This window comes from Lepus europaeus, chromosome 3 (genome assembly GCF_033115175.1).
Source record: "Lepus europaeus isolate LE1 chromosome 3, mLepTim1.pri, whole genome shotgun sequence".
In the NCBI taxonomy this organism is placed as follows: domain Eukaryota; kingdom Metazoa; phylum Chordata; class Mammalia; order Lagomorpha; family Leporidae; genus Lepus; species Lepus europaeus.
This window is the reverse complement of record NC_084829.1, coordinates 118,006,580-118,034,025: the sequence shown is the minus strand read 5'-3', so window position 1 is coordinate 118,034,025 and position 27,446 is coordinate 118,006,580. Positions and strand designations below refer to the sequence as shown.

Here is a 27,446-nt window from a genome sequence, read left to right as displayed (position 1 = left end):
ATATTTTTATCAGCATTTGAGGTGTCCTTCTCTTATAACCACCATTGCTTCTGATGTCAGCCATTTATCTTATCATTGTTTCTCTATATGTAATGTGTTATTGAGGAGAATTGGAAAAGATAGAATCAAAGATAAGTTTACCCTGATGCAAAGAAATTTTTTTAAATCCATACATAGATTTTTCAGTTTGTATTTTCCATTCGTTTTTTGAAGACATATTTTCTGAATGCTGTCAAGATTTTCTCATGTTTGGCTATTAGAAATTTGACTCTAATGTACATAGCTAATTGTGGCTGATTTTGAGTTTGTTTGTCTATCCTGCTTGAGTTTTAAATTGGTAAATTCAAATTTTTCACCAGATGTTGGGAGCTGTTGGCCATCAACTCTTCAGAAATTGTTTCCTGCCTCTTTCTTTCTGTTTTCCCTTTAGGACTCCAGTTCCACTTTTGTTTGACCCCTGAGTGCTATTTTACAGGTTGCTGAAGCTCTGTTCATTTATAATTAATCTTTTTTCTTCCTGTTCCATGGATATAATCATTCTTATTGATATCTCCAAGTTTACTGTTTCTTTTTCCCACCTTTATCACAATGTACTTCAACTCTTCGAAGTTATTGCTAAATCCGACATCTAGACCCCCTCAGAATCCGTTTCTGTTAACCATCCTTCTTCCTGACATGGGTCACCTTTTCCTGTTTTTTTGTGTGTCTGGCAATTTTTGGTTAAAAATCAAATATTATAGATTATGTTTAGTAGCTCTTGATGTGTATACTGCTGAAAATTATTTTATTATTTAGCAAGCAGTTAACTCCCTTGGATTCCAACCATAAACTTCATCTCCCCTGCTGTGTGTAATGGCTGATATTTCTGTTCAGTTATTTCCATTGCCAGCTGTTGTTTTTTAACCTTACCTCCTGGGTGTGCTGTCTGAACCTGTGTGATTTAGCCTTTAGACAAGGAATGGGCAGAGTTTGGGGCAGGCCATCACTAAGCTGTCCTCTGACACTTCGAATCAGCAAGGATTTAGCTTTCTGCCTTCAGAATTAGGAAGCAGCAGCCTCACATTTCTCATCCAGTGCAGACCTTTCATAGATAACTGTCCCTTTGGGTTCTGTCTGCTAGTTTCCTTATGTCTCCCTTCTGAATGTCATATTTAGTGGTCTTCTAGGAATTTGGGCAGACATTGTACTCAGATGTGTTTTCCACCCCTTCTATGGCTCACTTGTCTCCAAGATTCCGCCCTCAATTTTCAGCTGTTCTACCAGCTTTAGATTCAATTCTGTGCCATCTGAAAGTAAAATTGCAATTTTCTGAGATGACACAATAAAGCCTCTAAAACAAATTCTTATTCATTGCAGTTGCTGTTTTTCCACTCGTTAATACCCTTTTAGTTGGTGCCTGTCTTAATCTCTTTCTAATGTCTTTAAATAGTTGGGTTTAAAATATGCAGATTTCATACATAATTGCTGCTTATTGTAGTATTTGCCAACCAATTTACCTCACTATTAATGGAAACTAGAAATCTTTCCTTTTTTAAAAATTCTGTGATTAAACATCTTCTCACTTTATAATCTTCAATTACTGCATCATATTAGATCTTCTAAATAAACCATACTTCTTAAACCCATCTTCTGTTGTTAAATTTCAAAACTCTTTATAGTTTTACAATAATGTAAAGAGTCCTATAATATGCAGACATATATTTATACTTGAGGATATAACTGTATATTTATTCTTGGGTATAAAATTATAACATTTTCTTTAGCATCGGATTCTAGAAATGGAATTATTAAATTAGTGAGTGTGTAATCCTCCGCCTTGTGGCGCTGGCACACCGGGTTCTAGTCCCGGTCGGGGCACCGGATTGTGTCCCGGTTGTCCCTCTTCCAGGCCAGCTCTCTGCTGTGGCCAGGGAGTGCAGTGGAGGATGGCCCAAGTGCTTGGGCCCTGCACCCCATGGGAGACCAGGAGAAGCACCTGGCTCCTGCCATCGGATCAGCGCGGTGCGCCGGCCGCAGCGCGCCTACCACGGCGGCCATTGGAGGGTGAACCAACGGCAAAAGGAAGACCTTTCTCTCTCTCTCTCTCTCACTGTCCACTCTGCCTGTCAAAAAAAAAATTAGTGAGTGTGAAAATTAGTAGTACATTTAATGCATTTTGCCAAGCATCCTGCAAAATGATTATCCATTTTCAATACCGCCCACAAAACTTAACATTACTTACTTCTCTTTGAGTTAGATAACTTTATTATGAGATTGGATATTGATTTGGTTTATTTTGTTAAGAGGATTATTTTACTTGTTGTAGGAAACAGAAGATTATTTTTTTATTTACCGTGATTTGTAAAATGTTTGTACTATGTTTACATTCATGAGAGCCACATTTGTAATATGGCTGTGTAACCAAACCAGCAGTTAGGAACTTTACTTTATTTGATTCAATTATGCTTTGATCTCAGTAAATACGAATACATAGAAGTTTTTAATTCCACTTCAAGATAAAACTTATGTTCAGAAGATATTTTTGAATGATTTTTGTATATATTTCTCCCCTTCCTCCCTTATAAAACCTCTTTATTAACATAGAATTCATATTCCATACAATTCACTTTCTTAAACTGTTCTGTGTATTCAGAGTTGTGCAGCCATTACCACAACCCATTATTCTTTCTTTTTGAGTTTATAAAATCAGAGTACCAGATAGATCTCAGCAAAGTCAGAAAGCAAAGAGATCCACGGCAGGCAGAAGGAAGATCACACATCAGGGAAAGTTGGATTTTCCCCTTCCCACTCCGTAACCATCCAAGAGTTTAGCTGTGATTATATAATAACATTTTAAGCCAATTTTGTGCATTTCAGACTGTAGAAAGCTCACCATGTGAAGGTTGCCATGCTAATGTGAAAATGCAGTAGACTTCTTTTAATATAAAAGAAACTGTTAAAAATAAAATAAAAATCACCACCAAAAATAAAAAACACTTCTGGGTTAGCAATGTTGTGTAAAGGGTAAAGCCACCACCTGCTGTGCCAGCATCCCATTTGGGTGCCAGTTTGAGTCCTGGCTGCTGCACTTCCAACCCAGCTCCCTGCTACTGACCTGAGAAAAGCAGCAGCAAAAAGCCTGAGTGCTTGGGCCTCTGCTACCCATGTGAGACCCCGATGAAGCTCCTGGCTCCTGGCTTCAGCCTGGCCTGGAACTGGCTGAGATGGCCACCTGGGGCGTGAACCACTGGATGGTAGATCGATATTGGCCCCCCTTCTCTTTAACTGCCTTTTAAATAAGTAAATCTTTTTTTAAAAGATTTATTAATTTCATTTGATATGCAGTTACAAAAAGAGAGGGAGAAACCACACAAGAGATCTTCCATCCACTGGTTCATTCCCCAAATGGCCACAATGGGCGGAACTGGGACAGGCCTTTGGCAGGGTCATCTGCTGCTGCTTTCCCAGGCTCATTAGCAGAGAGCTGGAGCGGAAGAGCAACTGAGTCTTGAACCAGAGCCCATAGGGATTGCTGGCGCTGAAAGGCAGGAGCTTAATCCACTAGGCCACAGTGTCGACCCCATAAAATAAATAAATCTTGAAAGAAAAAAGCCAAAAGTAAAAAATAAAAAACACTTAGAGGTAAGCTCTTGATATTAGCTAAAATCATATTAACTTTATGCCAGGAATGAAGTAGCAAAAGTGAGCTTTGTAAAAACAGTAGTTCTTCATATTTTAAGGTCAGTTGGGGAAATTTGAATATAGACTAGACATTAGATGATTTGAGGAAATTCATTTAATGTTCCTTATTGCCATATGATATTATGATCATGTAGAAAAATGTCCTACTTTTAAAGATGTATGCTGAAATATCCAATTATTTTATGTCAGTAATTTCTTTAAAATGATTCCCCAAAAGAATGTTAATATGCTGGGGCCAGTGCCATGGCTCACTTGGTTAACCTTCCTCCTGTGGCACCGGCATCCCATATGGACGCCAGGTTCTAGTCCCAGTTGCTCTCCTTCCAGTCCAGCTCTCTGCTGTGGCCTGGGAAAGCAGTGGAGAATGGCCCAAGTACATGTGCCCCCACACCCGCATGGGAGACCAGGAAGAAGCACCTGGCTTCTGGCTTTGGATCAGCACAGCGCCGGCCATCACAGCCATTTGGGGGGTGAACCAACGGAAGGAAGACCTTTCTCTCTCTCACTCTCTTTCTCACTCTCTCACACTGTCTATAACTCTACCTGTCAAATAAATTTTAAAAAAGAATGTTAATATGCTTATATATAGATATGTGGAGCAAATACTGCAAAACAAATATTAGTATTTGTTAAACATAGGTGGAGGGTGTACAGTTAGATCTGTTTATTGTATGCCTTGCTTTACCTTGTCTGTGTATTTAAAATATTTTATTAAAAGTTAAGATTTAACAGGGCCAGTGTTGTGGCACAGTGGGTTAAGCCACTGCTTGTAACGCTGGCATCCCATATTGGTGTGCTGGTTCGGATCCCAGCTTCTCCACTTCCCATTCAACTCCCTGCATGTGCACCTGAGAAGGCAGCAGATGATGATCCAAGTGCTTGGGCCCCTGCCACACACATAGGAGACCCAGATGGAATTCCTGGCTCCTGGCTGCAGACTGGCCCAGCCCTGGCTATTATGACCATTTGGAGAGTGAACCAGCAGATAAAAGATCTCTCTCTGTGTCACACACACACACAGACACACACACACGCTGACTTTCAAAAAAACAGATTTAAGGATGGGTGTTTTACCTAGCAATTAAGATGCCAGTTGGAATGTCCACTTAACTATTTTGGGGTGTCTGGGTTCTAGTGTCAGCTCTGCTCCCAATTCCTGCTTCCTCCTAAAGTACACCTGAAGAGGCAGCAAGTGATGGCTCAACTACCTGTGTCCTTGCTACCCACATGGGAAACCCAGATTGAAGTTGGCCCAACTCAAACCTGGCTGCTTCAGGCATTTGAGGAGTGAACCGATGTATGGATACTCTCTCATATTCTCTCTCTCATATTCTCTCTCCCCCTCCCCTTCTTTCTCTCTCTCCCTCCCTCTCTCCCTCTCTCTCTGTCTCTCTCAGCAGGGTTCTGCCTCTGAAGTAAATTTTTAAAAATTTAATTAAGATAAAAAATAAAGTTTTAGACATGAAAGAAGAATATTGTCTTCTTAATGGTGTTTTTAGCTTGCTAGTATTTGGGAAAATATTTTCACATTTGTTAGTAGTTGCAAAAATTATATTTAGAAGGAGATTTGAGAAACAACAGTGACCGTATGTGAAGAGAGACTAAGAAAAGTGTAGATGGGGCAGGAATTGGAAGCAAAATTTATTTTGCTTTTTTTTTTTTTGAAAGATTTATTTGAGAGGCAGAGTTACTGATAGTGAGCGAGAGAGAGAGATCTTCCATCTCCTGGTTCACTCCCCAAATGGCCGCAATAGCGGGAACTGAACCTATTGGAAGCCAGGAACCTGGAGCTTCTTCCATGTTTCCCTCATGGGTACAGGGGCCCAAGCACTTGAGGCATCTTCTGCTGCTGTCCCAGGCCATTAGCAGAGAGCTGGATGGGAAGAGGAGCAGCCAGGACAAGAACTGGCACCAATATGGGATGCTGGCACCACAGTGTTAACCTACTACACCACAGCACTGGCCCTTTATTTTACTTTAAAACTTTAATATTTTGAAATGTTTTATTATCTAATAAAAATTATATATTGAAGGACAGGCATTTGATACAGCAGTTAAGATGCCCCTTGGAACTCCCACATCCATGTCAGATTGCCTGGAATCAGATCCCAGCTCAGCTTTCTGCACACCCTGGGAGGCAACAGGTGGTATGGCTCAAGTACTTGGATCCCTGCCACCTAAGTGGGAGACCAGATTGAGCACCTGGCTTTGGCTCAGCTGTTGCAAACCTTCGGGAGTGAATCAATAGATCTTATCAGCAGATAAGATCTCTTTCTCTCCCTCTTCCTTTCCTTCTCCTTTTAATAAATATGTATAAGTAAACAAATTTAATATTATATACATTAAAAGAAAGAAAAAAGTTCTTAAACTGCCCTTACAGATTGGATTGTAAAATATATAAATATGAATATAAAAGTATATAAATTTTATTTTATTCACAGACTTCAAATACTAATAAAACATTGGAAATTAATAATCAGTTTTGACCCAGTGACAGTACATTTAAAGTATGGTATGAGGGCATGAAAATACTGAATTTGTTTTATTTTGTTGTAAGATGTCAGTGCTGTTTCTCTTTTTTAAATCTCTATATAGTCTGTTTTTACTGGGGATGTTTATTTAAAGAAAAAAGTACATTATAGGCAAATTTTGTGTGTATTTTTTTCAAGTAAATAAATATGAATTGGTAATATCTCCATTTTCAGTGCTGCTGTATATTCTCTTTGCTCTCTTAGGCTCAGGAAATTGGCTAATTTAACTGCTAACCTACTTAAGAGCATGACCAATGACATCCTGAAGTGTCTGAAAAGAACCAAGCACAACTTGTAGACCTAGTCAGACCTGGTGTGAGGCCTACCCTCTCTCTGCCACTTTGTAACAGGAGCAAGCCACTACCTTCCTCAATCTCAGTTTATGGTATTGTGAATACTAGTTGGGTGATATACACAACCTCTTAATGTCATTCCTACATTTGAAGGAAGCTGTGATTTTTTTAAGGTGGATTATGCTTAAGTCTATGTAGAAATAGAATTTTTAATTTAGTTACATAACTGCTTTGTTTATAGGTAATTCTGTTGAGAAACATATTTAATATTTTATGTGCAAATAGCACACCGTACAAAAGTAATTTTTAAATTAAAATTTGATAAAAGTATTAAATGAGAAAATCCTGAGTTATCATTCTAAGTTTTTACTCCTTAGAATGAAGCTTTGAATCTTCTAATGTATTTAATACATAAGTTCCCTGGTGATTAGACCAGCAGCTCTGAAAACCAAAATGTTCCTTACAAATGTGGTATATCGGCTGTATTATGAGAATAGGTGTCATAATGAATCAGTTTAAGCCTAAGAAAGATTTTGATGGTAGGCTTTAAGAAATCATTCTAAGATGAATATTGTGTTAAAAAATCCTCTTCTAGTAGGTGATCATTTCTGAGAATAATTTCTGCTAATTTCCTACACATATGGATATTTCAAAGTAAATGGATTTTTTAAATGATGATTCTATTGGAATCCCAATTGATTACTTTATCAACTTGCAGAAAGGCTGTACTACACCTGTCCCTAACAGGTTAAGATTATATTAACATAAGGGAGGAAAAAAAAATCTCTGGACAAGATTTCCCTAGCCTTTCATATTTAATTGCATAATGTGCCTTAGATTTCTGTGGCTTTCTTTTATTATGAGAAATAATTACTTTTTTATAAGACAAATAAGAACTTTCTCAAAAGTTTTACATATGTGGTAGTTACATAGCAATTAAGTTACCTTGAGAAAGTTGGCTGTTAACAGTAGCAATTTGTTACATTTTAAATCTTGGGAAAGCCTTACTTTGTTGCATTACAACTTGTGTTAAAATTTCTATCTCCAAAGTGAACATTTGGTGAATTTATTTTTATTGAGTAGACAGACATCTCTAAAATTGAAGAGAAAAGCCTGAAAACAGATTTCTTTTGGATAGCTAAATGTCAGTTGCTTGATCCAAAAAGATAAAAATATTTTTGTTGGCTAAACCCTGTAGTTTCAAAGCATTTTCATGTGTGTTATCCCATTTGATCCCACTAAAGCCTAGAAGGTAGAGGAGACAGGTGTTACTTGGTTTTCTGCAACAGGGAAGACTGCTTAGAGAGTTTGTCCAGTATCATTCTAGAAGATTCTCTAAAGGCATAAATAATGTTTATGGATTAATGGCCCATTTTCTGATTTGTCTTCAATCTCTATTGTCTAAATTTTCTTGAATAAAATGTTCTTTTTTAACTTTTATTTAATAAATGTAATTTCCAAAGTACAACTTTTGGATTATAGCGGCTTTTTCCCCTCATAACCTCCCTCCCACCTGCAACCATCCCATCTCCCACTCCCTCTCCCATCCCATTCACATCAAGATGCATTTTCAATTACCTTTATATACAGAAGATCAATTTATATATACTAAGTAAAGATTTCAGCAGTTTGCACCCACACAGAAACACAAAGTATAAAGTACTGTTTGAGTACTAGTTATACTGTTAATTCACATAGTACAACACATTTAGGACAGAGATGCTACATGGGGAGTTAATGCACAGTGACTCCTGTTGTTGATCTAACAATTGACACTCTTATTTATGATGTCGGTAATCATCCGAGACTCTTGTCATGAGCTGCCAAGGCTATGGAAGCCTTTTGAGTTCACCAACTCTGATCTTATTTAGACAAGGCCATAGTCAAAGTGGAAGTTCTCTCCTCCCTGCAGAGAAAGGTACCTTCTTCTTTGATAGCCCGTTCTTTCTGCTGGGATCTCACTCACAGAGATCTTTCATTTAGGTTGTTTTGTGTTTGTTTGTTTATTTGTTTTGCCACAGTGTCTTGGCTTTCCATGCCTGAAATACTCTCATGGGCTTTTTATCCAGATCCAAATGCCTTAAGGGCTGATTCTGAGGCCAGAGTGCTGTTTAGGACTAAATTTTCTTGAATAAAATATTCTTTATCAAAATGCAAACTGCCGCCCACTTAATGGGGAAATATTGGTGAAACTACTAGATCTTTATTTTAAAATGAGATAAATCAGTGAAATTTTGCTCAAGATAAAAAAATGGAAATTTAGGATAGTTAAATATTAAGTATCATGGCAACAGCAACAATTAGCTAAGCTATTGCGCAGGTGAGACCAATACAACAATAACAACAAAATATATACCATACTATGCTTTAAACTATACATTTTAGACTCATTTATGTTCTATGCTATTATAATTCTCAATTTTTTTAAAGATTTATTTATTGGCCGGCGCCACGGCTCAATAGGCTAATCCTCTGCCTGCGGCGCCGGCACACCTGGTTCTAGTCCCGGTCGGGGCGCCGGATTCTGTCCCACTTGCCCCTCTTCCAGGCCAGCTCTCTGCTATGGCCCGGGAGTGCAGTGGAGGATGGCCCAAGTGCTTGGACCCTGCACCCGCATGGGAGACCAGGATAAGCACCTGGCTCCTGGCTTCGGATCAGCGCGATGTGCCGGCCACAGCATGGCCACAGCGGCCATTGGAGGGTGAACCAATGGCAAAAGGAAGACCTTTCTCTCTGTCTCTCTCTCTCTCACTGTCCACTCTGCCTGTCAAAAAAAAAAAAAAAAAGATTTATTTATTTATTTATTTATTTGAAAGACAGAGTTACAGAGCCGCAGAGAGAGGGGGGGGCGTATTCTATCCACTGATTCACTCCCCAAATGGCTGCAACAGCCAGAGCTGTGCCCAACTGAAGCCAGGAACCAGTAGCTTCCTTCGGGTCTCTCACATGGGTGCAGGGGTCCAAGGAAGTGGGCCATCTTTTAGTGCTTTCCTAGGCCATAGCAGAGAGCTGGATCGGAAGTGGAGCCACCAGGACTTGAACTGGAGCCCATATGGGATGTTGGCACTCCAGGCAATGGCTTTAACCACCATGCCACAGCACTCACCCCAATTCCAGTTCTTGAACCTAATTAGGAATAAACAAGATACTGCTGAGATTTTCAGAATTTTTAAAACATAATATTGGGTGAGGGGAGAAGATTTTCTAAATAAAGCACAAAACCAAGAATTTTTATGGAGAAAATAAATGGAAAAATCTATCAAATAAAAATCAGTATAACCAAAAATGACTACAATCAAAAGACAACAAATTGAGTGAAAATTGCAAGCATAGAATGGATTAAATCAAGATTTATTAGTGCATAAAAAGCTTTCTGAAAGCATTGGTGTCAATACTTATGGCTAAAATGACATGATTATACAATTTTTAAAAATTTGAAGAGATGTAACTATTCATCAATAGAGGATTAGTTTAATAAAATGTGATTATCCATTTTATACAGTTATTATGTAGCTGTTAAGAATTATTATCTTAGAACAATATCTGTGGTAGGCTACTAATTGAGATAAGCATGTTGCTTAGTAATTTATACAGTATAATCCCACTTTATTAAAAGTTACAAATTCTCAATCATACATGTAGATGATTAACATTGCTTTACTCTGGGTAGGATTGCAAATTGGAAGTGCAGGAGGAATTGCAAAAGGGAAGTAATACAATATTAATTTTTTCTCAGGTCATCTTTACATTATTTTATTCATTATAATGAGTGTACACCACTTGAAAACTTTTATAGAATTTATAAAGACTACTTTAATAGGAGGGAAAATGGCAGTAATACCAAGACATAATAAAACAAGTTTATAACTAGGTTCTTCTGAGGAAAAAAAAGTACATTCGCTATTGAACATCAGAAACCTATAATTAAAGAAATGCAAGTTAAAACAGCTTGAAATTGTTAATGTACTGCCTAGCAGATTGACCAAATTTTTAAAATTTGATAAATGCCCACTTAGTGAGCACTTAACACCATTTTCATGCACAATTAGAGGGAATGTACATTGGGGCAAACTATTTATAAGGCAATTAGATAATATTTACTAAACATGTACTTTATAATTTGGAATTCCACAAAAATCTAATGATTTTGTCCTGAAGACCTACTCATGCGTCTGCAACTGTGTTTATGATTTAAAAAAAAAAAAAAAGAAGGAAGTGATCAGTAAGTCATTGTGCCCCCGTACTCTGGAATACTCTGCAGCTGCAGCAAGGTAGAGCGCTATACACTCCCCTTTCATGAAACACAGGATATAGCAATATTATAGTACGCATCCATTTGTTTTTATTTTTTTCTCTTGTGTGTGTAACCATACACTAGGAAATTTTGGAAGAGATTTGATTAAAGTGTTGATGGTATTTACTCTAAACAGTAACAGTAAAATCTAAAGAGCCCCATCATTTCTATTACATAGTATTTTAGTCTTTTCAACATTTTGCCATATGCATACTGTTTTCATAATTCTATGTGATTTTAGAAAACAATATTTTTAAAAATGCCAAAATTCAATAAATTGACCTTTATTTTAAAAAACTTTAAAAAAGAAAACTAAAATGGTAAAATATAGCTGTTTCCTTATAATTTTGAATAACAGTTATTATGGCAAATCTGAGAAACAGAATTTGTGCTTGTCATTATCACACCTGCTCCTATCTCTGTCTTTTCTACTTTCTGAAATAGCTTCAGTACTCACTCAGCTGGTAGAGCCAAAAAAAACTAGAAATCATTCTTCATTCCTGTCTTCCTTTATCCCCAGATCCAGTTCTTCCTGATAGCTCTTACCTACAGAATGCAGGCCCCATCCCTCCATATCTGTCCATCTTTACTGTTGGCACCAAGTCCAGGCCACCATCTGCTGGCTCTTGCCTGGACAACCATTTGCTTTTATGCTTCTCGTCTTGCTCTCATATAGGTTATTGTTCCCTAATGTCCAAAGTGAATTTTAAAGTGTGGATCAGGTTTTATCATCCCAGTGTTTAAAAGCCAATTGCAATGAGCATAAATCCGAACACTTGCTCTGCCTGAGAATCCTGATCTCCTTTATGGGTTCTCTTGGTTCCCTGGTGTTTCCTCACTGTCTGCCTTTGAGCCACACCAACCAGCCTTCTGTTTTCACATTTAGTACTGTCAAGCCCAAGGGCACTTACAGGAGCCACTCTCAGGTCTTCAATAGCAGGTTCATTTGACCATTTCTAATCTCAGCTTGAACAGCTCACCTTCACCCTGTTCCCCCCAACAAGCCAACCTAAAAAGCTCCCCATCATCCTGTTTCATTTCTTCGTAGCACTTCACAAGCCAAGATAATTGCCATTTTTCACATTGGCATCCTACTATTAACTGAAGAAGGTAATCTTAAATTCTGAGAACTTACATTTTCCTCATGGGATGCAAGAAAGCATTTTCATTTTGAATAAGGGGAAAGATTTGTTGTTCTTAAATTGACACTCAAGGAAAAAGAAGGCATGCATGACAATCGTAAGATATATTTTGTACCAAGAGTAGATCCAATCTGTAAAACCCTGGCATCTGCCTGCTACTTTATTGCTTGATGTCACAGCTGCTCATTTCATACCACATCCATCTGGGAAAGTCCTGACTTACTCTGTTAAAATCTAAGTTCTACTTCTTCCTTTCCATTGCAGATTGCTCTCACGCTCAGATACTGTCCGTCACATCCCATTCTCCAGCCCAGTGGTTCAGAATGATGGTGTCTAGGGCCTAATTATTACATGAGGTTTTCTGAACCCATTACCAAATGCCTTGCCCTGTATGCTTAATACCATGCCAAGCACTAACTCCAAAAACAAACCATAAAGAGGGAAAACTTTTTTCTTTCTCTTTCTTAAAGGCACAATTACTATTTCTCATTTCAAAGTACTATGTTGATATTTTTATTTTAGCATTTCATAACACTTCCTAAAATTAGGTTAAGTTACTAAAGCTATAAGTTTTTTGTCTTATCACACACACACACATATATATGTGCTTCCTTAAAGATAAAAATAATAATTGTAATTTTTTAAGGGAAAGAGTTTATTGAGGGAAACCCGACAGACTTGGAGGGAAGGGGCAAAGAAGGAAAAGAGGGAGAATGAGAGTGTAAGAGAGAGAGAGAGACAAAGAGATAGAGATTAGGAGATGGAGAGAAAGAAAGTGTCACGTGTTCAGGAACAAGTCCTTTTACTATGAGAAAGAGTGACTTGATCGGCCCTTGTCCTGACTGTTGATGTACAACTTAATACTTTATCCCTTTTAGTTTTTTTTGTTGTTGTTGTTGTTCTATTCAATACTATTGGTTGAACTCTGTAATTAACACACAGTTATTCTTAGGTGTTTAAATTTAACTGAAAAGTGATCCCTGTTAAATATAAGAGTGGGAATAAGAGAGGGAGGAAACATACAATTTGGGACAAGCTTAAGCTTACTTGCCCCAAATGGTAGAGTTAGAAATGTGCCAGGGGATTCCAGTTCAGTGCCATCAAGGTGGCATGTACCAATGCCATCTCGCTAGTCCAAGTGATCAATTTCAGTTCACAGTTGATCATACTGATAGGTCTAAAAGTCAAAGGGATCACATAAACAAGACTAGTGTCTGCTAATACTAGAATTAAAAAGATAGAATCAAAAAGGGAGAGAATGATCCAACATGGGAAGTGGGATACACAGCAGACTCATAGAATGGCAGATGTCCTAAACAACACTCTGGACTCAGAATCAACCCTTAAGGCATTCAGATATGGCTGAAGAGCCCATGAGAGTATTTTAGGCATGGAAAGCCAAGACACTCTAGGAAAAAAAAAAAAACTATATGAAAGATCTCTGCGAGTGAGATCCCGGTGGAAAGAATGGGCCATCAAAGAAGAAGGTACCTTTCTCTGAAGGGAGGAGTGAACCTCCACTTTGACTATGACCTTGTCTAAATAAGATCGAAGTCAGCAAACTCAAAAGGCCTCCATAGCCTTGGCAACTCATGACGACAGCCTAGGGAGATTACTGACGCCATAAACAAGAGTGTCAAATTGTTAAGTCAACAACAGGAGTCACTGTGTACTTACTCTTCATTCAGGATCTCTATCCTTAATGTGTTGTCCAATGTGAATTAATGCTATAACTAGTACTCAAACAGTATTTTACACTTTATGTTCTGTGTGGGTGCAAACTGTTGAAATCTTTACTTAATATATACTAAATTGATCTTCTGTATATAAAGGTAATTGAAATGAATCTTGATGTGAATGGAATGGGAGAGGGAGCGGGAGTTGGGAGGGTTGCAGGCGGGAGGGAAGTTATGGGGGGAAAGCCATTGTAATCCATAAGCTGTACTTTGGAAATTTATATTTGCTAAATACAAGTTTAAAAAAAAAAAAAAAAAAAAACTTTGCCAGGGTACAGACAGGGAAGTATGAGCAGCAAATCCCATTAGGATGGGGTGGGACTGACACCTGTGGTTGGGCCTTGTGGCTACCTGGCTTCCAGCAATGGCGGCGGAAGCTAGAGCATAGGATGGTGTCAGGGTGTGGATCGCACCATAGATAAGACTGTGCCGTTTTACTAACATTCCCCCCTTTCATTTTTTATAAAGCAGGAGTTGCATGGGATTACATTAGTCTAGTTGTAATTTTTGACACAAAATACTATACTGAAATTTTCATTTTTTTATATTTTACAGAACAAATAAGCATTCAATGCTTTTTAGAAACTACAGTTATGTCTGTCAACACTCATGCATTTTGAATATTTCTTCTAGAAAATATGTAGTTTTGCTGTTAAAGCTCAACCTGCCAATTGCCCAGTCCTTTGAGACTTTTTTAAACGTTTATATTATCTTTAGGAGGCTACCAAAGTTCAGAATGTGTAAATGCACATTTTGATTATTCTTACTTTATAAAAATGGTTAGGAGTTTAATCACATTTTCAGTTTTTTTCAATAATATTAAGAATCTTAAAAATGTATGAGAATGTAAATTGAGTATCAAAAACATACACTATCTTAACTATAAGTAATATACTTTCTGAATTTTACTGAAAATATTGTGCATTATTGAAATATGTTAAAAAGGAATTAGTTACTGCCATGTATAAATGCAGCTATTATCAAATTAAAGCAACTACTGTTTGAATATCCATTTGAGGGATTGTGGTGGTAAAAGAATAAGAAACACCTGTCTTTAGCTCTTACTCTCCAGTTAAGGAGATCAGCTGAGCCTAAAAAATTAAACAGAAGATGTCACAAGGCAACCTATAGCTGATTGTAACAGACCAGATTATCCTTAAGCACCAACTTTATTTTATGTTAGAATATTTTTGAGGACCAAAACAGGGCAGATACTGAGTTTGTTGTACTAGTTCATGTTTTGTTGAATATATTGCCTGTCTTTATTATTGAGTTTTCCTTTTTACTCTTCCTTGTCCTCTTTACTGTTTTGTCATGGTTTTACTCTTTTATTTTGTGTTTTTAAAACTTCAGTTGCCAAATCAATTCATAGCACAGCTTCCCATAGCCTTCAAACCAGAAGTTGTAGGCAGAAGGCAGAAAAATAAGAATGAAGTAGCTCAGTAGCTTCGAAATCTACAGCCTTCTAAGAATAATCCCTGAATCTGTCCTTACCACAGCTATGCACACATTTTTTATTTGTATTATTTCTTACATAAAAATCCAATATTAAGAGAAACTACCATTTTAAATTATAAAGTAGTTTAATTAGCCATCTAGTTTCCTTTGGTTGGTTAGTTTTACACTTGATATTGAGAGAAATAACACAGCTTTGAAAGAACACCCTAGTTTTTGGCCCTAATTATCATAATTTCACCTGTTTTCTGTAACTTTCTTGCTATTAACTCACCAATTGTGAATTTGAAAAGAAATTGTACTACTAACTGTATGACTTCCCTATGAGTTCCTTAATCTAGCATTAATTTGACTGATATTTCCTGAAAAATAATTTATTGACCATTCTGAAGAATAGTGATAACTAATTTATTAGGTATCCAGAAATTAATGCTTCCCAGTTACTCCCAAGTGGTTTAATATCTGGAAAAGACCTACAGTGAGGATATGCTGAACTCGGTAGTAAGATATTAATGTACCCTATATCCCACCCAGATGAAGTTCACTTTTAATTTATAAAAATTTAATTAGACTCATTTGATATTTTTGGCTGTGCCCACAGAAATACAGAAATGGTTTTCTAAAATCTGTATTTCCTTTTTACTACTAACTGAATAAAATTTTAATTAAATTGCCAGTGAGACCCCAGCCCTCCAAACTTTCATTGCCAACCATCTTGACAATAAAAATCCCTGATTGTATCTACTGCAATATTTGATGTTTGTATTGCATGGTCACTGGCACATAGTAAGCACTCAATAAATTTTGATAAACTGACTGGGCCAGTCTTATTTGCTGAATTTGGGAAGATGCATCCAAAGAGCATATATTTTAATCTGTTGAACAGTCATTTAATGTTATCTTCATATATCTCAGCATTTCAGCCAAAACTTAGCATGAGCTTTGGCATCATTGATAGTGAACTGTTGTTTCCAATAGGAATCGCTCCATTGTTTCAGCTATGCCCTAAGGCCAGTGGTGCCAGACTTTTAGCTTTCATGGACCAAGAAAAATTTCCATAATTATGGAGAGAGATCAAATGTAGGTTGACAGTGTTTTTCTTTCATCAATAAAGTGTACCCAAAACAAACAAAAACCTGCCTACTGTCATCATTTCTTTAAAACGATAAGCTAAATATCAGAAAAATAGGAAGGACATGGATTCAGAATTTTTTTAAAAATCATTTAAATTGAATAAAATTTAGTCTTCTTCAGAATGTTTTCACCCTCATTTCACCTTATCTCAGCTTTTAGAAATCATGACGTCAGAATCTGTCAGCCCTGTGATAGTAAGCCATATGATTAGCCTGGAAGAGGATGTGTTCTTAAAGTGGCTGTAAGAGGACTTGTATTTGGTGACTGTAAATATGAGCTTATATGAGGATTATTTATATATAAATTAGCGGTGGGGTCCAATGACACAACCTCTTTTAATTTTGCCTTTTGCTTTTACTAAATAAAATATTTATGGAGCAACTACATGTCTTGACACTACTCTGGACATTGTACAGGTGCCATAAAACAGGATCTCTATCCCTGTTGATCTTAGAATCTACAAGGGCACTTCAAAAAGTTTGTGGAAAAAGGATTCACAAGATAAGTTTAATGCAAAGAAAATGAAATGCTTACAATTTTTTTGATAATACACACTTTCTATGAACATTTTTAAGATTTTCCTTTATATGTGCTTCAAAATTTTTTCTATCGAAATAAACATCTTTTAATCCCATTGTCCATAAACTTCTTGAAGTATCCTCGTAATAAAAATGAATAATACTTATCATTCCAGTTACAGAAAGAAATTATAGAACAGAATTTAGAGAATTGTTTTTAAGCCTGTAAACTATTGATTTCATGTAGCTTGATCCAAAGATGATCCACAGACCAGTAGAATGAAAGCAGACAAATAGATGGACAAAATAGCCAAAGTATCATAGCAGTCTTATTGTCTGAAGTACTGTCATGGCATGATAGGTGTTAAACACTTACAGTAATGGAACAATTGCTCCAAAGTCAAAGGAAATTTCTAGCAGATATCTCAGAAACTAATTTAGTGAATTACCATTTCTCAAGATAGAATATACTATTGCTTCTGTTCCATTCTGATGTTTACTATAGAAGTATCTGAATATAAATGATGGTATTTAGCTACCAACTCCTGATTTTAAAGACTTCATGCAGAGACCTACTACACATGGATTTGAGGTATTCCAAGAGTTCCAGAGGTTATCACATGTGGTGGGATATCATAGGCCTACACTCTAAAAATAGCTCTGTGAATAGTGGACATTTATACCTCCAATATGCGTTCCTAAATGCATCTTAATTATCATTGTAGAGAATTCAAATAACATCTTCCAACTGGAATCTATGTAAACATTTTTGTCTGAAAATAAGTCAGCTTCAGTATCTATCAGTAGCATATACTTAAATAAATAATATGTCCATTCAGTCAGATATTGTACACTTAACTGCATTGATGGTTTATATTGATTGGAATGGAAAATGTCAGTGAAAATTGCAGTATATATTTAAAGCAATGTGTAGACTATGATTTGTTTTCTTAAAAAAGTACAATAAAGTAAATTCCTATATATATGTATAATATATATATATATATATATATATAAAACATTCAATATGCACCAAAATTTTTTCATCAGTTCTGCTAGCCTTTTTGGTGATTGTCCCCAAAACTAATGATAGGATAGTGACTAACAAGAAGATCTTACCCAGAGAACAGCTGGAAGAGAGAATCCTGCATCTTTAGAATTTGGGAGCTAGTTATTTGTGAGAATAGAGAGATCATCTCACCATTTTCAATCTTTGTAATCCCCAGCTTCCCTCATAATCCAGGGTAAACAAATTAAAATACAGTGGTATTAAGGGGCAGAATAAAATGATAAGTACTCAATTTCAACTGTATCTAACTACCCATGATAAGATTGAACAAGATATGAGTAATTTTAAATACTGTTTTGGCCTTTGGTTAAAAAGATGAACTGTAGAATTCATTGCAGATTTAACCCACATGCTACTGTTCAGATGCAGGAAAGTGTGTATTTGAATTAATTCAGTCAAAAGACTGCTCTTTATTAGCCATTTTTCCTTGATGAGATAGGCCTTCCCTATCAGATTTTCAATCAGCAACCTGATATAATAGAAGCTTGGCTAGTCTTAGAATGCCAGCCCCTGGGATTGTTAGTCCAGCTCTTAGTACAATCTTAAATGTAAACCTGGAAGACCGGCAGTGTGCAGCCCTTTTCAGGAAGGAGTCATTTGTAAGTGAAGCTGAAATTGCTTTATCTGAAAATCATTAAGCTTTGGGAATATAACTAAATGAACAACCATTCATGAAATTTCAAATTATTCTTTACTAATTTGTGCTAAAATCCAAAAGGAATATTTGGATGGTCTGCACTGTTGAATTAAATATTTTATGTGTCTTTCCACTTGCAAGTGAATAAGGCTACCTAATAACATATAGGCTGGCTTGGGGTGGGTTTCTTCCAAAAACTGGGAACTCCATAACCGCTGTGAGTGAGCTATATTCTGATGATGAACTTGAAGAGAGTTGGTTCAGTTACCATCCAATCAAAAGTTATTCAAGCAATAATCCTCAAAAATTTTAGTGACCCATTTCCCATTTTGCATTGAATAGCAAGCAGCAAGTAACAATAAATTAAAAGGCATAGCTAACCAAGATGTTGTGCCTATTAAATGCTTTGTTTATATATTCATATGGAAATTGTTTTAGAACTGTTTCATCTCAGTAACTTCTTTGTTCCATTTGATCATACCAGGTGGTCAAATATATGCTTTAATGTTCCACATCATAGCTGGGAAGTCACTTATACACACATTCCTTTAGTCACCTCAATTTAAGATTATTTTGAAGGGGTACACATCAGTGCAGAGCAGCCCTAGAGCCAGAACTTGAATCATTACACGCTCTAGGAAAAGAATTAGCACCATGGGATTCAGACATGAGTAGAATAGCGCCAGTGCCTCTAATGACTATACCCAGGAGAAAGAAGAAAAGCATATAACACCCATTACTTGTCAGAGCTATGAGGTCAGTAAATAATTATACCTTCCAGCTTTTTATTACAGTAGGAAGACGAAATATGTTACCACTGCTAATAAACTGCATTCAAATTATAATCTCTGAAGCAACAAAACAGCATTCTACAATTTCAAAAGAATCTTCATGACTCACTTCTTTTCAAGACATATTTCTAATTACAGTCGCCAGAAGCAGTTATTTTGGTTGTGATATGTTTTATTTTCAAATAATGAGTACCTTTGTAGAACACTGAAAAGTTAAATTAAAATATAGATTAAATAATGCTCTAGTTTCAAATGGAAGAACTTAGGCATTGGAGAAAACAAATAAATTAAATTAGAGTAAAACAAAAGTTTGAAGTTCTCTTCTAGGATTCTCTAAAACAAACACATGGCAGCTCCCCAGATGGTGTTCATTCCCTTTCTGTGTATAAATTTCCATGTGGCAACTCGTCATTTTGTAGTCATCATAATTAGATTGGAATATTCAAATATTCCTCCCTTTCAAGCTTATATTATGGAACTAATAGTTCCTGAACACAAGTTATTATTTTATCTTTAAGACATTTTATCTAAAATACTGTTCGTACTTGTAAAATAGACCAGATAAACAACATCGCAACTGCCTTTAAAATGCTGTGAAACTGAAGTTAATGACATTCTAAATCCCTGCCTCCTAGAGATGAGATGCATATTGGTCTGGAGTTCAAAAATGTCTGGTGTTTGATGATGTGGGATGCCCAGGACACGACGATCCTTAGACCAAGGGAGAAGAAGACTTTCTGAACTCATTTCATTTCCACACACCCCCTTTTAGCATCCAATGCCTGCTGTCTTTTAGAGATTAGAGTCTCACAAGTACATAGCTTCCTCAGTAGATTCAGAATTTAGAGACAAAATAGATCTTAGCAAGCATGCTGTTCATCTTCCTCATTCTGTGAGTAGTCAAAGGTGGTTTTAACTTTAAGAAGGGAGACCGCCATCTGCCCGAGATACACATTTTAGCTGTGAGGGCCCATGGCATGGGCTCCTGTGCTGTCATCCAGGTGAATCTGCAGGTCTTTGTAGTTTAGACTAATCAAGGTCAAGTGACCTAAATAATATCTAGATGCAGTTGTGCCCTCGCTGTTTCCCTGAACCCCTTCCCTGACTTATATTTGAAAGCCAGCTACAACCTTTAATCTTCTAAGTAAGTAATTTTACTAAAATGCATTAATTCTGTAAGTTGAGTGAATGGTTAGCAAAACCATCCTTTCATATAAACACACCATTTTTTCTAAACCCAGTTTGCATTGTTAGCATGACATATTTTTGCTAGTGCTATTAGTGCTCTTGCTCCCCTGTGATTAAACAGTGGTAGCAGAGGGTTGCTTTCCTTCAGATAAGGATGTGTTCAGAGGAGGTAGAAGGAGGAATACATAACCTTTTTTAAATTGTAATTTTCTAACCTACTCGAAATTTTTCAGTATATCTCTGGTTTTCTCTTCATTCACCACATTAATGGCTGAGAACAAATATGTGGATACAAAAGTAATTTGAGTTTGAGTTTAGTGCTTTTTTACCGCTTGCCTTGTGTGTCTGTGTGTGCCACCACACATTGCAGTCGCTGCACTGAAAGTTCAGTCCCTGAAGAGCAAGGGGGGCTGGACGTCCTCAGCACCCTGCTCTCCTTTTCCAAGATGAAATCATTATCCCACATGCGCCCTAATACTCCTTTATGTTGCAGCTTCATTTTTATTATTTCTCCAGGATACAGAAGTCTTTCATTTTGTTTAATAGGGCTATTGACTTTCATCAGTGATAGAATGATTGGAGTAAAAAATTCATATCTTAGGCTGCACCCCATCTCAAAAGTGCCTGAGTTTGAGTCCCAGCTCCACTTCCAATTCCAGTTTCCCACTAATGAGCATCCGGGAAGGCAATGGGTGATGGCTTGAGTACTTGGGTCCCTGCCACGTACATGGAAGACCCCAACTGAGTTCCTTGCCCCTGGCTTCAGCCTGATCCAGCCTAACTATGGCAGGCATTCAGGGAGTGAACCAGCAAAAGAAAGATGTTGCGCTCTCTCACTCTTTCCCTCTCCCTCTCCCTCTCCCTCTCCCTCTCCCTCTCCCTCTCCCTCTCCCTCTCCCTCTCCCACTCCCTCTCCCTCTCCATCTCCCTCTCCCTCTCATTCATGCTCTCTCTTTCTTCTTTATTTCCCCCTCTCCTTCTTCCTCTTCCTTTCAAATAAATTTTTGAAAACTAATAAAATCAGTATGTCATGACAACAAATTAATGAGAATTACTATATGTACCAGCCATATGTTAATAAAATTAGAAATTAACATTCATCCTATTTGAATTATTGAATATTCCTTTTGTCTAGGCTAACCATGAAAATAAAACTCACCCAAATTTCCAGAACCTAAAAAATTTAGTGCATTTTTAAAAATAAGGGAATGTGTGATTTTCAGATATCTGAGTCTTACTTCTATGTGTTCTTTTTTAGGTATACTGCACATGTGAGTTTTAGAACAAATTCTAGACTTTGCTGTTAAAGGGCACAGGGAGCAAGAAGGAGTCTAGCCCAGGATTTCAGGCACCAGCTTCTCATTTGGCCCTCATTGCTTTCCTTTTCTTCAGCATTCCTCAGCAGAAGCATTGAGGTGGCTGGAAAATGGTTTAACCCAGAGTTGTGACTGGTAGAAGGCAAATTTGGTGGGTTAGGAAAGGCAGGGGAGAGCAAGAGCAGTTTACATAGGGCCTTCTTTGGGAAAGGAGAGAGGTGAGAATCCCTCAAGCCTCTGAGACCTGGACTCAGCTTATCCTTACAGCTTTCCCCCAAGTCACCTGCCCTTCCTTCCACCTTCCAGGATCCAGAGCTGCCCCTGGCTGCTGCCTAGCCCGCCTGCTTGTGTATTTTCTCCATGCCCATGAGTTGCACCCCACCTCCCTTTTCTTACCAATTCTTACTTACCCTTCAAGAGTCAACTCAGGGGGATAGGTGCCTGCCCTCACTCAAGATTCCCACATCCCACATTGGAGACCTGGGTTCAATTCCCTGCTCTGACTTGCAATTCCAGACCCTCAGATAATTGGGTCCCTGCCAGGAGAACTCAGAGTGAGTTCCCAGCTCCTGCTTCAGCCTGGCTCAGCTCCAGTCATTGCAAGCATTTGGGGGATGAACCAGCCTATGGGGGCTGTGTGTGTGTGTGTGTGTTGCTGCCACTCAAATATATTTAAAAAAAAAAAAAAAAGCACATTCTCAGGAGACTCTTCCTCCTCAAAGAAGCTTTCTGTGAGTGCCACGTTAAGACTGCGTTCTCTATTCACACGTTTACCTTGTCATTTACCATAAGCAATTGGAAGTATCCATGTTTATACCTTTCAAGCCATAACGCTGTGAGGTCTTTGAGAACAGAAAAGAGTGATTTATTATCATAACCATGCCTATAACCCAACACCATGCTTAGTTTGTAGCAAATACTAGACATGTGGCAAATAATGTGCATCTGAACTAAAATCACAATGTGGATTTTTATTGATCAGGAAAATATTTGACTATATTCTTGATTTGAATTATCGCATATGTCTTGAAGTTTTAAATGCGTCTTCAGAAGTAAACTGTACCCAAGATTATAACCATCTGTAAGAGTCACTTTGTATGTGTGTGTATCCTTGCTTATAACTAACTCTTTTAAAAAGCATTTCTGCAAGGTGAAACATGAAGCAATAATTTTTTGAGGCTCGTACCTTTGTCCTCTTTCAGATTTGTATAATGTGATTTTCTTGAGATTCTTGAGCAAGGAATAATTTAGGGCCTAAGAAAATACATACAGTGTGAAGATAAGCAAACAGATAGTCCAGTAAATGGAAGAAGCATTTGGAGAGGGGTGGAATGAGTAAATAACAAATGAAGCTTTGGTGTTTAATTTCTGTCCAAATAAAATTTTGTATAGAATGTGAATTTCTAAAATTCCATGGAATCTCAGACTGAAATACATTAAAATATTGGGCTGATGCAAAGTGGGAGTGTTTTGGTCGGTTTTATTTTATATGCCACTGGAAATCTTTGTAGATCTCTGTATACCACCTGTGCCTTCCAAAAATATTTGTCTGTTCATCAATAGCGAGTTCACAGAAACTTCTTTCTGACTTTAAGTCAACACTAATTTTCAATTTGGAAGTAGGAGTCAAAGCCTAAAATCAATAGCCAAAACTGTTAGTGCTCAGTTTTGCAGTAGCCAAATAGATTATTCGCAGATATACCATTGTTAAAAAGCTGTCTCCTTCACTTGTACTATTTTGAACTGTGGACAATTCAATGAGCCTGCTCCATAACTCTCCAATGACTCTTTTCTTTAGTGGCATTGGAAGGAACTGGCCCTGGGCCTCTGGAGGCAGCAGCATTCTGGCAGAGTTTGGAACCTTGCATTTGGAGTTCATGCACTTGAGCCACTTATCCGGAAATCCCATATTCGCTGAAAAGGTGAGAGTCTGCAATACAACTTGCATTGCAAAACAACACTGGTGAGAAAAAATATCCTCTCCTGGGAGATTTAGTAAAATATGATGTTATTGATAACCAGGGTTACTAGAGCTCTTCATGAAGTTTTGTACCATGCAACATTTCATTAAACCTGACTATAAACCTGCATTCTTTCCATAGCACCCTCTAACCCCAGGTGAGAGAGCCTGGCTTCCTTGTTTGGTTCTCTCTGCCTTCTTAAAATCCTTTACCTACTTGAATTTTTTCCGTTATCTAAAATTACATAGTATTGCATAGGCTATCAGAAACAAGTATGTGAAACACCTAAATTCAAAGTGGTTTTTTTTGTTTGTTTTTTTTGTTTGTTTGTTTTGTTTTTTTTTGACAGGCAGAGTGGACAGTGAGAGAGAGAGAGAGAGACAGAGAGAAAGGTCTTCCTTTTGCTGTTGGTTCACCCTCCAATGGCCGCCGCGGTAGCGCGCTGCGGCCGGCGCACCGCGCTGTTCCGATGGCAGGAGCCAGGTGCTTATCCTGGTCTCCCATGGGGTGCAGGGCCCAAACACTTGGGCTATCCTCCACTGCACTCCCTGGCCACAGCAGAGAGCTGGCCTGGAAGAGGGGCAACCGGGACAGGATCGGTGCCCCGACCGGGACTAGAACCCGGTGTGCCGGCGCCGCAAGGCGGAGGATTAGCCTGTTGAGCCACGGCGCCGGCTCAAAGTGTTTTATAATATGTGATATGGCAAGTGAATTCATTTCCAACTTTCAGGAAGTAAACCCATACATATTTGGATAAAGTCACCCTACTACTATTCCCTTAGATCTCACTCCACTTTTCAGGTCCCTTTTGTAGCAAAATTCCTTGAAGGAGTTGTCTCCATCTGCTTTTCTTAAACTCTGTCCAGTCGAGCTTTTCTCCCACAACAGTTGTCACAGTGACCACCACGTTCCCCAGGCCAGTTTTCCATTCCTCCTCCTCGAATTCCTTGACCTGTCTGCATTGCACAAAGTGGGAGAGATCCTCCTCCATGAGATGCTCCATCTCTGCACTTGGCTGCGGGTGTTTAAAGCTCTCAGGTTTGCCTGTATCCTCGCTGGTTGCTCCTTCTTGGTATCCTTTTTTGGATTCCTCCTCAAACAGTTCAACCTTTCAATATTGGTAATTGGGTCCACCTTCATGGGAATTTGTGGAACTCACCATTCAATCCATGGCACCCCCTTTTATTTTTTCAGAGCATTTACTATTCTTGACATCATATATTTTACTGTCTGTGTCTTATCAGTGGAATGCAGAACTCCCAAGAGGACTGTGACTTTGTTTACCCACTGGCTACTATGGGGCTTACAATGTGGTAGATTATTAGTAACCAGTGTGTAATCAGATAATTAGTATTCAGATAATCAGTGTAACTGTATTCACGTTTTGCCATTATTTTTGTAAAAATAATAATATGCTTATACCAACTATATTTATTCTAACTCTGCATCATTTAAATCAACATATTTTTTTTCCAATATGGAAAGACATAGTCAAGAAAGAAAGAATGATGTGGACACTTTTGTTTTGGATTTTCATGGGAATATTTAATTTTCTCTTGGAGGTGATGAATATTCGAAAGGTACTGAATAAACTGGAAAAACCAGAAGGCCTTTATCCCAACTATCTGAATCCCAGTAGCGGACAGTGGGGTCAACGTAAGTAAAAACATTAGTATTCCTTTAGTTCTTTTTGGTGCCCAGCATTGATCACTAAGGAAGCATAAATCCTGGGGAGCAATGTTTAGAAAAGGAGAAAATGTACGAGGTTCCTTTAATAAACAGACTTCTGTCGTAAGGCAGATTGTGTTAACAGGAAACTGGATTGTTTACTTGTCATATAACTGTGCATATGGTGACATCAAAGCCCATTTAAAGGTATTCATCAGAAAGGAAAGATCTGGTGAGGGCGGTGTGTGAATGTTAGCCTGTGATAGCTGGTCATGTGGACCCCTATGTGCTAACAACGACTAGAGGGGGTTTGCACAGAGTAGCTGAATCATTCTACTTTGTGGCATTTTTTTCTTGTTCAGCATGGCTCTTCAGTGGGAAAGACATGTGAATCTTTAGGATTTGGAAAATTGGAAGAGCAATCAAGGCTTTTTCTCTTCTTAATTGTAAGCCACAAAATAAAGGTTTCTTGTCAGTAGAGTTACCTTTAGGCCAGGAGCAAGTATTATACAAGGATTTTTGATAGAAGAAGCCCTCACTTCAGATTCTTAAGACAGTTTTGACCAGGGGTATAAGACTCAGAGTAATTGAAAGAAATTTTCCCAAGCTAATTTGAGAATACAGTGGTTGATTAAATAGCAACAGAAAGCAAGTAAAGAATGTTAAATGAGATGCCTTGCTGTGGCAAGCTTGTTAGCACTGCCTTAAAATTTTACTCTAATTTACATTGTTTCTTTATACTTAAATATCACATTCTTGGATGATTGTGCCTCATGGTTACTTTACAAATATTTTCCTAAAGAATAATTTAGTCAGAGAAAAGTGCTAAAACCCACATTTGTATGTTGTAGTAACTATGGAAGCTTTACCTATCGAAGCCTTAGGCGCATGATCGAGGCTAACCACCGACCTCAGTGTGTGGTCTATAGACCACTGGAAGACCATAAGAACTTCTAGGGGTTCCACAAGGTCAAATTTTTTTTCTAGTTTTTTAAAAGATTTATTTACTTACTTGAAAGGCAAAGTTATAGTGAGAGAGGGGGAAATAGGGAGAGATCTACCATCCTCTGGTTCATTCCCCAAATGGCCACAACTGAAGTTGGGCGGGTCCAAATCCAGAAGCCAGGAGCTTTTCTTCCAGGCCTCCCACATTGGGTGCAGGGCCCAAGAACTTGAGCCATCTTCCACTGCTTTCCCAGGCACATAGGCAAGGAGCTGGATTGGAAGTGGAGCAACTGGGACTCAAACTAGCACCTGTATGGGATGCCAGTAAGATCAAATTATTTTTATGATAATAATAGCAAATGATGTTTTTTCACCATGTTAGCATGTGCACTTACATTGCAGAAGTAATAGGGAGAGAACTGCTGAAGTCCCAGTGAGAACCAAAGCACACACCAAATAGTACTGATGCTCATTGTGTTGTTCTCTGCACTTAAAAAAAAAAAAAAAGATAGTGGTTTCATTTCTGAATGTTCTTAATGAAGTGGTAAAATTATTGATTCTAGTGCACGTCAGCTCTTGAATGTATGTCTTTGTAATGCTTTACACAGTGAAATGGAAAGTACATAGAAAGCACTTTAGCTGCATAATGAGAAGCACTGGTTGCATGGAGGAAAAGCTCTCATATGATTGAGTTGCGAGCTGAATTAGCCACTTATTATTTCATGGATCAACATTTTCACTGAAAAGAACAACAAAAAACAAACTGGATGTGCAGACTTGAGTAATTGGTGGACATGTTATCGAAAACAAGCTTGTCACTTCAAGGAAACATATCAGTATTTGTGCCAATACTATAAAGTTCAAGCCTATAAATAAAAAGTAGAATTTGGGAAAACATATGTGTGTCACATGAGCTTGACACAAACACTTTTCTAATGAGATTACTGGTAATATTAATAAGTGTGCTTTTGGATATTGTGTAATGCAATGTGTCAACATTAAGAAGAGCTGCGTGACTCAGTGAATGAATATTTTCCAAGTGACCGATGCATGCTGTTACAAAAGTATGCATGAGAAAAAGATCCAT

General features: G+C 37.7%; 1 protein-coding gene across 2 annotated transcripts in view; it reads left to right on the top strand.

Annotated features, from left to right (window-relative positions):
- Positions 1-27,446, top strand: part of MAN1A1 (mannosidase alpha class 1A member 1) — a 203,980-nt gene that overhangs the window by 141,595 nt on the left and 34,939 nt on the right. For both annotated transcript variants that reach the window (XM_062186690.1, XM_062186691.1), the window contains exons 7-8: positions 23,584-23,707; positions 25,309-25,402. In XM_062186690.1, coding sequence (XP_062042674.1) covers positions 23,584-23,707; positions 25,309-25,402 — 218 coding nt within the window. The remainder of the gene's footprint in view (positions 1-23,583; positions 23,708-25,308; positions 25,403-27,446) is intronic.